This window comes from Phyllostomus discolor, chromosome 5 (genome assembly GCF_004126475.2).
Source record: "Phyllostomus discolor isolate MPI-MPIP mPhyDis1 chromosome 5, mPhyDis1.pri.v3, whole genome shotgun sequence".
Taxonomy (NCBI): Eukaryota; Metazoa; Chordata; class Mammalia; order Chiroptera; family Phyllostomidae; genus Phyllostomus; species Phyllostomus discolor.
In genome coordinates this window covers 16574775-16587983 of record NC_040907.2, presented here as the reverse complement: position 1 = coordinate 16587983, position 13209 = coordinate 16574775, and the positions used below count along the sequence as shown (strand labels likewise).

General features: G+C 46.2%; 1 protein-coding gene across 2 annotated transcripts in view; it reads right to left on the bottom strand.

The window, feature by feature from the left end:
• Nucleotides 1-332: 332 nt before the first annotated feature.
• Nucleotides 333-13209, bottom strand: part of CEP85 (centrosomal protein 85) — a 29977-nt gene continuing 17100 nt past the window's right edge. For both annotated transcript variants that reach the window (XM_028512778.2, XM_036025553.1), the window contains 8 exons: nucleotides 12117-12302; nucleotides 8055-8207; nucleotides 7673-7824; nucleotides 6476-6587; nucleotides 5508-5558; nucleotides 3726-3833; nucleotides 2391-2616; nucleotides 333-2024 (listed from right to left, as the gene is read on the bottom strand). In XM_028512778.2, coding sequence (XP_028368579.1) covers nucleotides 1864-2024; nucleotides 2391-2616; nucleotides 3726-3833; nucleotides 5508-5558; nucleotides 6476-6587; nucleotides 7673-7824; nucleotides 8055-8207; nucleotides 12117-12302 — 1149 coding nt within the window. In that variant the 3' untranslated portion in view covers nucleotides 333-1863. The remainder of the gene's footprint in view (nucleotides 2025-2390; nucleotides 2617-3725; nucleotides 3834-5507; nucleotides 5559-6475; nucleotides 6588-7672; nucleotides 7825-8054; nucleotides 8208-12116; nucleotides 12303-13209) is intronic.

The window sequence follows — 13209 nt, the reverse complement described above, 5'->3', positions numbered from 1 at the left end:
TTTGAGGCAAACAGCGCCCTGCTTTGCTCCAGGGGAAGCCACTTCCTCACCCAGAGGCAGCTGACTTCCTCTTGCACACATCACTGCAGCTCCAACCGCGACTTCGTTCTGTGACTCAGGGCAGCTCTGCCCAACAGAAAGCGGTACAGGAAGAGACCTGATTTTCCTCGCAGAACAACAGAGAAGTAGAGACACAGACACGAGGCTGGTCCTGCCAAAGGTCCCTCCTTGCTGCTGTCTGGGGAGCTTGGCTAAACTCCCAGGCTTTGGCTTCAACAAGCCAAAATAAGGGGTGGAGTAGGGGATAGCAGTGATGGAAGGCAATAGGAAACTGAGGAGTCTGTTAAATTTTTATTTTGTAATCAAAATAGGCAATACAAACCAGTTGACATAACAAGAGTTCATATAAATAACTGCTTATAAACTTTATGAGGAAAAATACCCGTGAGCATGGTGGCTGAGCTCCCAGCACAGGGTGGAGACCAACCAGGCAGTTCTGCTTTCGGGAGGCAGGAGCCCAGAGGCTGAGGGATGGCTGGGTGGGACTGCTCTGAATGGAAGGGACAAGTCACTGCATAAATAAAACACAATTTGTAAAAACACTTAACGGGTCTCATTCAGGCCCAGCAGTGAGGTCCAGGATGTTTCCCTGACAGCCCAAAGCTCAGCAAGAACTCCACGGTGGCTCCTGAACTGCTCAGTGCTCCCCATTCCTACACACGGCCTCTGCCCGGCCTGGCTCTGGCTCTAGAGGCGGCCTGGGGCCAGCCCGGCAACCAGATAAAAACATCTGTGAGATGCCCCCTCGACAGGAGGCAACAAAAAACAGAAAGCAGAGGGTCCAGAGGCCCTAGAGAAACACCACCACCACCCCAGAAAACACTGAAGTGTACCTTAAAACCTGTACTGGGCACTCTGAACTCTCAAGGAGCCCAGAGCGGGAAAGGGAACCCCACGCACCCAACACAAAAGGCACAAATCAGGTCTGGGCATGGGCCCCCGCCCCAGGGTGAGGGGGTGAGCAGCTTGACAGTTGACCTGGGGCATCCTGGGGGGAAATCCTGCCTAAACCCAGAACCACAAAAGAGTTTGCACTCAAAGTCCAAGAAGGGGGCTACCTGGACAGCCTGAGAATACAGGAGAAAGGGGCTGTGCTAAACATGTGGCCAGGGCCCCAAGGCCTCAGGGCAGCTGGAGAGCGGGGTCTCCTGCAAAATGGCACAGATGAAGGAGCCTATTATCCTTAGGCCCCCAATTCTAGTAGGTACTTTGCTAATGAACAGATCACCCTGAGGTGTCTGTGAGGACAAGAGCCCTGAGGAAGAAGCAGTGGGACTGGGCCTAAGCAAACCCAGGAGCTAGCCCAGCCCCCAGGAAAGCTGACACACGAGGCTTGAGAATTCTCAGATGACCACTGTTACTGGTACTTAGCCTTTCAAGGCCCTCTAACAAAATCTGTGCATCAGCCGGACCAAGGTATGGATCCGGGATGAATGTGGATCCACCCCAAAGGATGCAGAAGGGAGGTGAGAAGACTGTTTGTCTTTGAGGTCAGTCTGAGGCTTGAAATAGTTTGTGAGGACTTATCAGGTGACCTGCAAAAGTTAATCATAACTCACCTTCAAAGGGTGAATCAGGATGATAGGACAAATGCAATCCAACAAGGCAAAAGTGACAGAGCCGTCACAGTTCCCTGGGTAGCCCTTGGCCCCAGATGGAGGCTCTTACCTCCCTTCCACACTTTCTCTGGGAATAGCAGCACACAGGAGGCAAGAGACTGTCAGGGCAGGGCCTGCTGGACTGTGCTCTCAGCAGACCAGATCCTCCCTTGGGGAATACAACCTGTCCCACGCCCAGCATTCCTCACTGCGTGACACAGTTTTCTCCCATGTCCTGGGCGTATCTATCTGACATGGTGGTCCTTAAATCCTCGATGTCATGGCGCAGCTGTTGAACCTCTTCTAGTTTCCTCCTGATTACATCCGGCTCCTGTAAATCGAGTGGAGTCCCTGGGTGCTGTGCAGCTGGGGAGGAGAGCATTTTGAGAGAATGTTAGTCAAAGGACACTTTTAGGTGAGGGGCAGTATGCACAGGCTGTACCTGGAGGCCCATAGTCTTGAGACACAGCATTTTTAAAATAGCAAAACAGCTGGGGATAGTGGGCAACCCAAGGGCCACTTTTTGCTTTTCCTGCACCTAGGTACCCCCAAAACATGCCTGGTTCTCAAAATAGATTTACAGAACATCTACTTTGCAAACACACAAACTCTCAGAGGATAGTAATCAGGCCCCCAGAACCTTGTTCACACATTGCCGTAAGGATGGGGAAGTCGGATGAGGGTGAGAGGAGAATGAACTCTCCTGGGTCCCAGACTGGCCTGAGGACTCACAGTGAATGCCTAGGAGCAGGGAGAGATTGGGGTCATGGCCCTGGGCCCTCTGGGTCACAATGCTACAGACAGCCTGCAGATCTTGAAGACAACTGGCCAACTCCTGGTGCAGCTCAAATGCCAGCTGGGCTGTGTCTGGTGAAGATGGGGACCCTGGTTGAGCTTGGTGCAGGTATTCCTGAAGCGTCAGATTCTTTTCAATCAGGTCCTGGTTCTGTGCTGAAAGCTGAGAGGAGAGATGGGCAAGAACATTAACCCAGGCCCAGGAAAAGACAGTGTATCTGTACCTGAGTGTGAATATATGTATATCTGTATGTGAGAGGAGGCTATGAGTCAGGTGATGTCCCCCCTTATACCCCCCTTCCGGTATCGGGGCCTAGTTCCTCCTGTAGGTAGGCTGAGTCCACAGGGCTCCCGCAATGGCGGGGAAACCACTCCCCAGCAGACTCTGAATCATCAGCCTCCAGGTTTCTGTTCAGGAACCAGAGAAGATACTCCCACCCCTCGGAACTCTATCTGAAGCCAGTCCCTCAGCCAACTCTGTTAGCCAGGCTATTAGAGAAGGCTTAACGTGAACCGTGAAATCTGAGGAGACACTGGTTTCAATCTCTCCCTGCCACCCTGACAAAAGTGGCCACCAGCCAGTCTGATCAGTGTGTGTCAGAGGAATAAAGAGAGCAACAATGACAACGTGACAGCTAGTGGGCGGTGGGAGAAGCTGGGGACCTGGAGCAGACAGTGCTGGAATACAGCCTTCCTTTCTGAACCTTAGCTCAGTGGAGTTGGGCTTCGCTATGCAGACCAGTTACTCACATACACGTGTGTCTCTTCCCCCTCACCCTGCACAGCTTAACCCACTCTCCTCCCCTCCCTCCCTCCATCCTATTTTAAAGACACTGAAAAGACTTCCTCCTCCAGTGCCAGCCCTTTACCCATGCTGGGCCATGTGATGATCCTTGCTCTGGGAGACTCCCCAGAGGCACTTGGCCAGTGAACTTGGTTGCCCCTGATGATAGCAGTTTACTCCATGAAGACCACCAAGCCCTCAGTATTCCTGAACCCTTCCCTTCCCAACCCTACAAATCTGTGGCTGCAGGAAGACAAAGGGAGAGAGAATGACTTCCCACATACAAAAAGCATTCCTGGGTAATCATGACCACCCTAAGCCAGGCTTAGGACCTTTAGTACAAAGGATGATGCAATGTCCCTTCCTATTCCTCCACCAAAAAAACCTCAGCAGGCACCTTTCAAACATGGGGGCTCACGTGGGAGTAGGGCTGGGGAGTGAGCACGCACAGAGAAACAGTACCAAGATGCCCGGCTGTCGCTGCTCACCTCTTTCACAGCTGTGCGGAGCTGCTGCAGGGCTGTCTCCCTCCGCTGGGCCTCCTCTTTCAGGGCTTGGCTTGTTCCTTCTTCTTGAGCCACTTGCTGCTGTAGGCTCTAAGTTCCATGGCAAGGAGTGGTGGGAGAACACACCAGGTAACTAGTCTGGTTCAGAGGCTATCACCATGGCCTGGACTATATAGCAAAGCCCTGCCCTGCCCATACACTGCTGCTAAGTGTTTATTTTGGAACGCCCTGACTGGAACCCTCCTACAGCCAGTGACCTTGTACAAAGTAAGAGGCCAGTTCCTCAGGAGGACATTCCAGGCCAGTCTGGCCCTTACCTACTTTTCAGTTCCATCTCTCTTTTGACCCTCCACACAATTTACACTCCAGCCACATGGAATGACTAGGTGGCCTTCATCCCCAAAGGCTCCGGCTCCAGGATTGTTGCTCACTTCTCTTCCCCTTCGCCTAGACTCCTCTTCTGCTCTGTCACCTAGGAAACCTCCAAGGCCCACCTGAATGTTCCTTAATCTGCAAATCGGAGTCAATTAATCCTAACCTCACCCTGCTACTCATACCCCCATCGGAGCTCACGAGTGCATCCGCTGGCGGTGCACACAATGCCTCCCTCCACTACGCAGTAACTCTCTTGAGGGCAGGCAACGGAATCCATTCAGTTGAGTTCAATATTTATTGAGCGCTTACTATGATGGGCTACAGAGGCTACTGAAAATAATACCAGTCTTCAGGGTGCTCACAGCCCAAGTCCTTGACAATACTGTTTCAAATGCTTTTGACAGAGATGAGGAGGAGTAGAACATTCCTACAGGCACCAAATCTAGTCAATGTGTGTGTGTGTGGGGGGGGGCAGGGGTAGTTTGGGGAAGGAGGTATTTATTTATATTTATCTTCCATCTCTCATTCTATTCATCCCAATATCCCCCCGATTTTATAGCTGATTTAAATAAAGTATAAAGGACACTCCCACTCTGGCTCAAAACAGAAACCAGGAGTCCTCCTTGATTCTTCCCTTATTCTTCAGCCCCCTAATTCTGTCAGTCACTGATTCCTCTCCATTTCACCCACTAAAACTCACTCAAACCCATCCCCTCACATCTCCTTGCTGTGCTGCCTGACGCCAGGCTCCTTCTTCATCTCCCACGAGGGTTTGCACAAGTCCACTGGCCTCCAGCCTTGCCTCTCTCCGAGTGCCAATCTTCTTCCATACCGAAGCCTGAGTTGCAAACCTGACCACATCACACCCCAATTAAATGCTGTAGTCGATTCCCACCACCTACCTAAAGAATAAAAGCTAACTAAATGGGAGACAGAGCCCTCCCACAGCCTACTTCTCCATTTGCCATCTTACTTCAACAGTATCAAAGTGCTTGCAGCTCCATTTGCAAAACTGCAGTTTCGTGCCTTCATGTTTCTACCCATGCCGTTCCTTCTATCTGGAGTTCCAGCTCCATCCTTTCCAGTTCCATTTCTTTGCCTAATTCCACCTCTTCCCTCAAGGGTCATGACCTCCAGCAACTCTCGACCTCCGCCTCTCCCACTGACTCTTCTACGCTCCCCTAGTGTAACATGGACATTGCTCTCACAGCCCTGTGCTGAAACCCTTCCCAACAAGACTGTAGGCTAAAAGCACTGACTGGGTCTCATTCTCGTTGTATTCCTAACACTGAGCAAATTGCATAGCAGAGAACAGTATAGACGGCTGGCTAAATTCTAGAGATTCCATCATTAAGTCCTGCCTACAATGTCCCAAGGACTCTACTTCACCTGTACTTTTGAACGCAAGCGGTCCATCTTCTGCTGTTGGTTTTCCACAATCTGAAAGGCAGAATTATCAAGGAAGGCTGTAAGCACAGGCTGATGTTGCAGTAAAAGGCAAGAGGGGAAGAGGCTATACTAGGACCTGTGGTTTGTCTGTTAGTCCTACTGGTAAGACCAGGGTGAAGACAAGTTAGCTCTATCCACAGAAATATGTGTAAGTCAGATTCCCTGTCCTGGATAACCAGTTTCACCCTCCTGTGCTTCATTTACCAGGAAGAAAAAAAAAATAGTGTGGACTCATGCCCACTGCTGGGGGTTGAAGTGGGTGGGGGAGATGACTCACCTGATGACTGTAGGCTGCTGCCATTAATTTTATACACAGTCCGTGTAATTCTGATCCGTTGGCAAAGGGCATGCACGACTACAAGTCCAGTTTAATAAAGCCTGCCCTCTCCATGGATGTGACAGTTGTTACTTACAGCCTTTGTTACACTGATGTTCAAGGAGAGAAACTGAACAGGCCGTTTCCTGCCCTTTAAGACCTCAGGTATTCTCTGAATTACTTCTGGGTTTTCTTTTTGCTGATCTGTGATCGGTCTCACCGGCAGGCCCTGGTCTCCTTCTTCCTTGCTGAATTAGGGCCACCTCAATGGTTAGATCCCCGCCCAGCGCAAGAGGTTCTGTATGGGGCCTGAGCCGTGAGTGAAGTGCACCAAGCTTCAGGGCACCATTTTGAAGGATCTAGTCTGAATGTTTAGAGGCATGTCCTTCCCTTACTTTGCCTGCCTGTCATAAGAATAAATATCTAAAATGCAAACTTATTATGTAGGAATGGCTTCTTGGAAAAGAGGAAAAGCCCTGGGTAACAGACCCTAGGTGGCCCGGGGCCCAAAATTCAGGTTCCTTCCCAACACACGACTTTTCTCTTTCCTCTCAGCCTTGCCCCTCGTGACAGCCGTGATACCCTCAGTCACCTTCCGCAGGGAAGCACACTCCTTTTGGCAGGACTCCATTTCCACCTTCGGGCACTCTTGCTGTTGGGCTGGACTTTCTCCACTGGCCTCAACGCACTGCTTGTCTTGCAGGCTGAAAGACAGTGGCCTCTTTAAGAAGTCTGAAGTCAGGCAGAAGTGGCTCTGACTCCTGATCTATTTACTGTATGTTTTGGGGCAAAACACTTAGGCCCTTCTGAGCCACAGCTGAGGATAATCTTAAGTCTGTTGTAATGTAGGGTCGGCCACACAAAAGCTGCTCGGTCTGTATTAGTTCCCTTCCTCAGAAGCCAACATCTATATGATGGCCACCTGCCCAAGGCTTTTTTTATTCTTTGCTTTAATATATAAAAACAAACATTTATGACATGTATTTGGATTATAAAAGTCATACATGTATACTTTAGAATTTTGGAAAATACAAAAAAATCTCTTTTTCTTGGCAAACATAGTTTGGGGCAGAGGCAACTTTATCCCCTAACCTCACTTCCGACTCCAGCCAGTGGTCTCCTCCAGTGGACCCCTATACTCACTTTCATCGCAGCTGAGATAAACAACGGGGTTGAATATGGGATGAGAAATCCAATCCATCCATTAGAAACTGGATTTGGTCCAAGAGGCTGTTGAACACAGCCATCACATTTTCAGAAAACCGCTATTAATATGGAGGAGGCTCCCAAGACACCCTGAGAGCACATTATGGCATCTTGTTTTGCTCTCAGAACCTGCTGTAACAATTGAGAGCAATCCTGAGGGCTAAGGAGAAACAGATGCTGCTGGTAGCCTTTAACTTACAAGGTTCAAAATGTGGATAACTCCCAGTTTTTAGCACCAGGACCTACTTTTGCAAATATACAGACAACTCATCTCCCAGTTTATAAAGTACTTTTATTCATTGAACACAAATACTCAAGGATTATTATCCAGCAATATTATGGTGGGCATTGAGTTGGATCCTTTCAAGGGCTACAATGACAAGCTCCCGCTGCACCATTACGTGCCTTACACTCCACCTAAAAGACATCCCTTATCCACAGGCAGCTTTCCTGTAAATCACAATCCAAAGAAAAGGAAGCCTGGAGAAGAAAAGCTATTTGAGCAGTCACGCAGGTAGTGAGTGAGACAACCTGGACCAGACCCTGTTCTTCACTTCTTCCTGCAACCCACAGGGATATTTACCTATGTCTAGTGGAGAAGTCAGCTTCTCGCTGTCTCAGACCTTCCAGCTGAACCTCCTTTTCTCTGCAGGCTGCCTGGGTCTCCTCCAGCAAACTCTCCAGCTCAGTCACTCTCTCTTGTAGCTCTGTGTTCTTCAACTCAGAATCCTTAAGCTGAGAGACAAGACCTCATACTTAGGTCAACAAACCAAAAAGACTGTCTGGGTATCTAAAGAGTTTAGAGTCTAGTTGTAAATTTGAAAGATGTCAGTCTCAACATCTAGGGGTTTGAGGGGTTTTCCTTTCAGGAAACCACAGAGTAACTGCACAGAGCAGAGGCTGAGAAAGCCCACCTGGCTTGGCCGCTCCCTGTGGCCCCAGATATGCCCAGACATTGCTACTACCTGCTGACTCTGCTTCTGATGGTCTTCCAAGGTGGGCAGGTCAGCCAGGTAGCGCTCCAAAGTCTCAATACGCTGCTGCTTCTCCCGATTCTGCTCTGATTCCTTCTGACATTTCTTTTTCAAATTATTGATATGCTTATCACGACCTTTGACCTATGGAAAGAAATGTCAAGAACCTGTCTCCATTGACTCCTCTAGGACCATCAACTTTTTTCGAACTGACCATTGTCTCTGTCCTTATGGCTCTAAATGTTGTTTTACTGCACCAGGCTGATCAAATTTTTTATCAAAAGCTGATCAAATTTTTCCACTTGAGATTAGAACATAAACTGCCAAGTTAACACACCTGAACTTTTCAATCAAAGGCAAGGAAGAAGGGCTCCCTAGGCATTTTTCTAAAATTCCCCAAAGCACTTCTGCGTAATAAAAAATTTGTCTGGTCTTTGTCCCAGGTTCCTTGGAGGTAATTTCTAAACTCTTGGAATTGGCCAAATAATAGGAGTGTCTTTGTTCTTCACAGTGGGCCAAAGCCCACCATGAATGCATTTATGCTAATGAGATAACTCAGCATGATAGTCATTAGAAAGACCAAAGGAACTAAGTGCATAGTGCCCACCCAACAAAACTCCAATAAAAACTCTGGACACTGAAGCTCAGTGAGCTTCCTGTTTGGCGAACAAAAGGATGTGCTAGTAAGGTGGCATACACTGATTCCACGGGGAGAAAGCACAGAAGCCCTGCTTTCAAGACCTTCCCAGACCTTGCCCTTTGTGTGTCTTCATTCAGCTGGTCCTGATTTGTATCCTTTATAATAAAACTGTAATCCTAGGAAAGAGGACTCATGGACATGGATAACAGTGTGGTGATTGTGTGTGGGCGTGGGGGGAAGGTGGCTATAAGGGGACTAAATGGTAATGGAAAAAAATACAATTAAAAAAAAAAAGCATAAAAAAACTTCCCAAACACTGTAATCCTAAGTATAGCACTTTCCTAAGTTCTCAGTTGTTCTGGGGAATCCAGAACTTGCAGCTGGCATCTGAAATAAGTGCAGTCTTGTTGGGGACCATGCCCTTAAACCTGTGGAATCTGATGCTAACTCTGGGTGTTCTGCATCAGAAATGAATTGCAGAATTATATACAACTTCCTTGTAGACATTCAACTAGCCTGGTGTATTCTGGTTAATAGGCAGTGCATTCTTTTCTAAATACCACACATGACACAAAGCTAAGCAATCAATGGAAAGGGTTAATGAGACTGTAAACTTCTTGACAGGAAGGGCTGTGCCCATTTTTCTCATCATCCTACCCCCAACACATAGCACAGTGGTCAACACAAAGCAGGCACTCAATCAAGGTTTGTTAAATGGAGACTTTTTTCTCCACTATTATGGCTTTTTCTTTGACTTATGAAAAAGGAAGCTGGAGGAAGCAAGAGAAAGCAGAGGAAAGACAGATATACTGATGGCAAAGAGGAGAGGCAAAGATCTAATTTAATCCAGAGATAAGACAGTACTAAGAGAGATCCCTAAAAATCAGTGTAAAACTTTACCTGAGATACAATCTATATTCTTCAAGTTCAGAACCAATGATTCTCACATTCTAATTTGTATCAGAATCACCTGGGAAGCTTGTTAAAAATGCTGATGACCAACTTTGAACTTTAAAAAATGATGGACAGACTACAGCTGTTTATCTTTTCTCCCTCCCAAGACATCTCTAAAATGACAGGAAGAAAATAAATTATTAACTCGCCCTGACTAGTGTGGTTCAGTGGATTGAACATCATCCCGCAAACTGAAAGGTCACTGGTTGGATTCCCAGTGGGAGCACAAGGCTGGGTTGTGGGTCAGGTCCCCAGTCGGGGGGTGTGCAGGAGGCAAACACACAGTGATATTTCACTCCCTCTCTAAAAATAAATAAATAAAACCTTTTTTAAAAAGAGAAATATAGAGATATATATCAGGAGGAAGAGAATAATTGACAATGAATAATACCTTTGTGGAATGATCTGAAAACAGAACTACTTTTATTATAAACATATTGATATTTGGTTATTTAACTTAGATACATGTATTATTTTTTATGAAAAGTTTCTTTTTAAAAAGTCCTTGCTGTACCAATGGTGCCAACATCACTTGGGAGCTTGCCAGAAATGCAGGCTCTCAGGTCCCGTCTCCTCCCAGAAACACTGAAGCTAGATCTGCATTTTTAACAAGATCTCCAAATAATTCTTAAAAAAAAAAAAAGATTTTATTTATTTATTTTTAGATAGAGGGGAAGGGAGAAAGAGAAACATCAATGTGTGGTTGCCTTTCGAGCGCCCCCTACTGGGGAACCGGGCCTGCAACCCAGGCTTGTGCCCTAGACTGGGAGTTGAACTAGCGACCCTCTGATTGGCAGGTGGCACTCAACCATTAAGCCACACCAGCTGGGGCCAGTAATTCTTTTTTTATTTTTCCTATCCTTGACCTAAAATCTAACTTTAATCTTAACCTTAACCCTAACCATATACCTATGTTCAACCTAAACCTAACCCTAACTCTAACATTAAATTATACCTAACCGTCTTGATAACCCTAATACTAACCCTAACCCATATCCTAATCCAAACCTATACCTATCCTCAACACTAACCCTAACACTAACCATAGACCTAACTCAACTCTCTATTACTAACTCTAACCAGAAACATAACCCTATACTATCCTCAACCCTAATACTACATCTAACCCTCCTTCGACCCTAACCATATACCAAAACCTACCCTCATTCTAACTCAAAATGTAACTCTAATCCTACTTTCACCCTAACTTTAACTCTAACAATAACATTATACTTAATCCTCTCTAACCCTAGCCCAAATCCTAACCCTAAACCTATATCTAACCTTATCCTTAACCTAACTCTAACACTAACCCTACCAATATACCTAACCTCAATCCTAAATCTAATCCTAACACTAGCCTTACACCTAAACTGAAACCAAAACCCAACCTTAACCCTAACTCTATTACTAACCTCAACCCTACACCTAACCTTCACCCTAAACCTTACTCTAACCCTAACTATAACTTCAACCTATACTTAACCTCAACCATAGCCCAAGCTAACACTAGCTCTATATCTATTTTCAACCCAAAACCTAAGGTGAAACCTAAACCTATACTTAATCTAAACTTACCCTAAAACTAACCCTATACCTGATGCAACTCTACACCTATTCTAAATCCAAGTGATTCTTCTTCTTTTTTAAGAGAAGATTTCAGAAGGGAAGAGAGGAAAAGAAACATCAATATATGAGAAATACATTGTCTCTTGCTCACCTCCAACTTGGGGACCTGGCCCACAACCCAGGCCTGTGCTCTGACTGGGAATCGAACTGGTGACCTCTTGGTACGCAGGCCAGCACTCAATCCACTGAACCACACCAGCCAGGTTCCAAGTGATTCTTAAGCACATTAAAGTTTAACATTTAAGAAGCACTGCTCTAGCGGATTTTGATGCAAGTGGTCCAGAGCTAAAATTACTAAACTGGTCCCCAAAGAACATCTGCATTAGAGCCAGCTGTGAACAGAATCAAAAGGTTTTAAATCAACTCCTCCTATCATGACCAAGCTCATCCAAAGGCAAATCTAAGTGCAATGGCAAAAATGTCAGAACTCCCAAGCTGGCTGCACATGTGGAATTCTTCCCTTCGTTTTAAGCAGAGTGAGGAAAAACCAGGCTGAATGGTGTGAATTTACCACGGGATTTATACATCATGCAACAATACCATCTGGTGTCACTGCTCAGGTGGGTTTTCCATCCAAGCCAGCTGGTTGGGGGCCCATCGCATCCTGGGGCAGTGAGGGTTCTTTCTGTGATACAATATTTTTGTGAAGATGAAACAGAAAGGAGGAGTTCCATTTCTGGAAGACCAGTCCTGCATGAGAAGTCAATGCAGGGCCTGACTCAACGGGCTCCTCCTGGTTCCAAGAATGGGAGCCAGAAACAGCTTAGAGCTTGGCGGAGAGGGCTATTGACTCTTTTGGGAATAAGAGAGCTATTCGCTCCTTAGCTCACCCTTTCTTCCTGTTTCTTCCCCTCCTCTGAATGCTTCTGCAACGCCACTTTGAGCGACTCTCTGATGAGCTGGACTTCAACTTCTGAGGCAGAGAGTTTCCTTTCAAGCTCGATCTTTTCTTTATTCAAGGCTTCTGTCTTCTGTGCAAATTGTGCACGTAAGAAAGTGTTCTCTCGCTGCAATTCCTGCAGAAAGATTCTCAATGTATCTATTCCTTAATCTTACAGTCCCCATCTACTTTACTTATCCCAGAAGACGTTGAGGTCAAATATCATCTTTCTCTAAACATTTCTTCAAGTAGTGCTTCTCAAAAGATGGTCTTAAGACTAACAGCATCAGTATCACCTGGGAATTTGTTAGAATTGCAAATTCTTGAACCTAGTTCTCAGGCCCACTGAATCCAAAATTCTGAGGTTGGGTCTCAACAATATATATTTTTAAATTTTATTTATTGATTTTAAAGAGAGTAGAAGGAAGAGAGAGAGAGAGAAACATCAATTTGTTGTTTCATTTATTTATGCATTCATTAGTTGATCCTTGTATGTGTCCTGCCAGGGATCGAACCTTCAACCTTGGCCTATCAGGACGATGTTCCAACCAACCGAGCTACCAGGCCAGAGTTCAACAATCTGTGTTTTAAAAAGCCCTCCAGGTGATTCTGATGCATGCTCACATTTCAGAACCACTGCCTTAAAGCAATACATGAGGAGTTGTAGTATAAAGGAAGGAACACAGGGCAAGACATCAGAAGACCTAGGCTGAAGGCCTGGTTCTCCTCCACTCTTTCTCTATATGATCTTAGGGAAGTTCTTTCTCCTTCCTTGGCCTCAGTTTCATTTTTAGAAAACTGAACTACAGTTTATCTAAGGGCCCTTCTCACTGTAACAATCTGATTCTATCAGATGGAACAGTCTTAACAGGCCCACTAGGTGGCAAAGCCAGTACTATAATCTGTCTATATCCACCACTCAAAAGCCCAAATTGCAGAGCTTGGTCAATAAAGCAGGCTTCTTCTATAGCCACTGACCTTAGTGAGAAAATGATTTCCTTCAGCTGCTCCTAGACATGGAAGATAAAAATTAAAAAATGGCT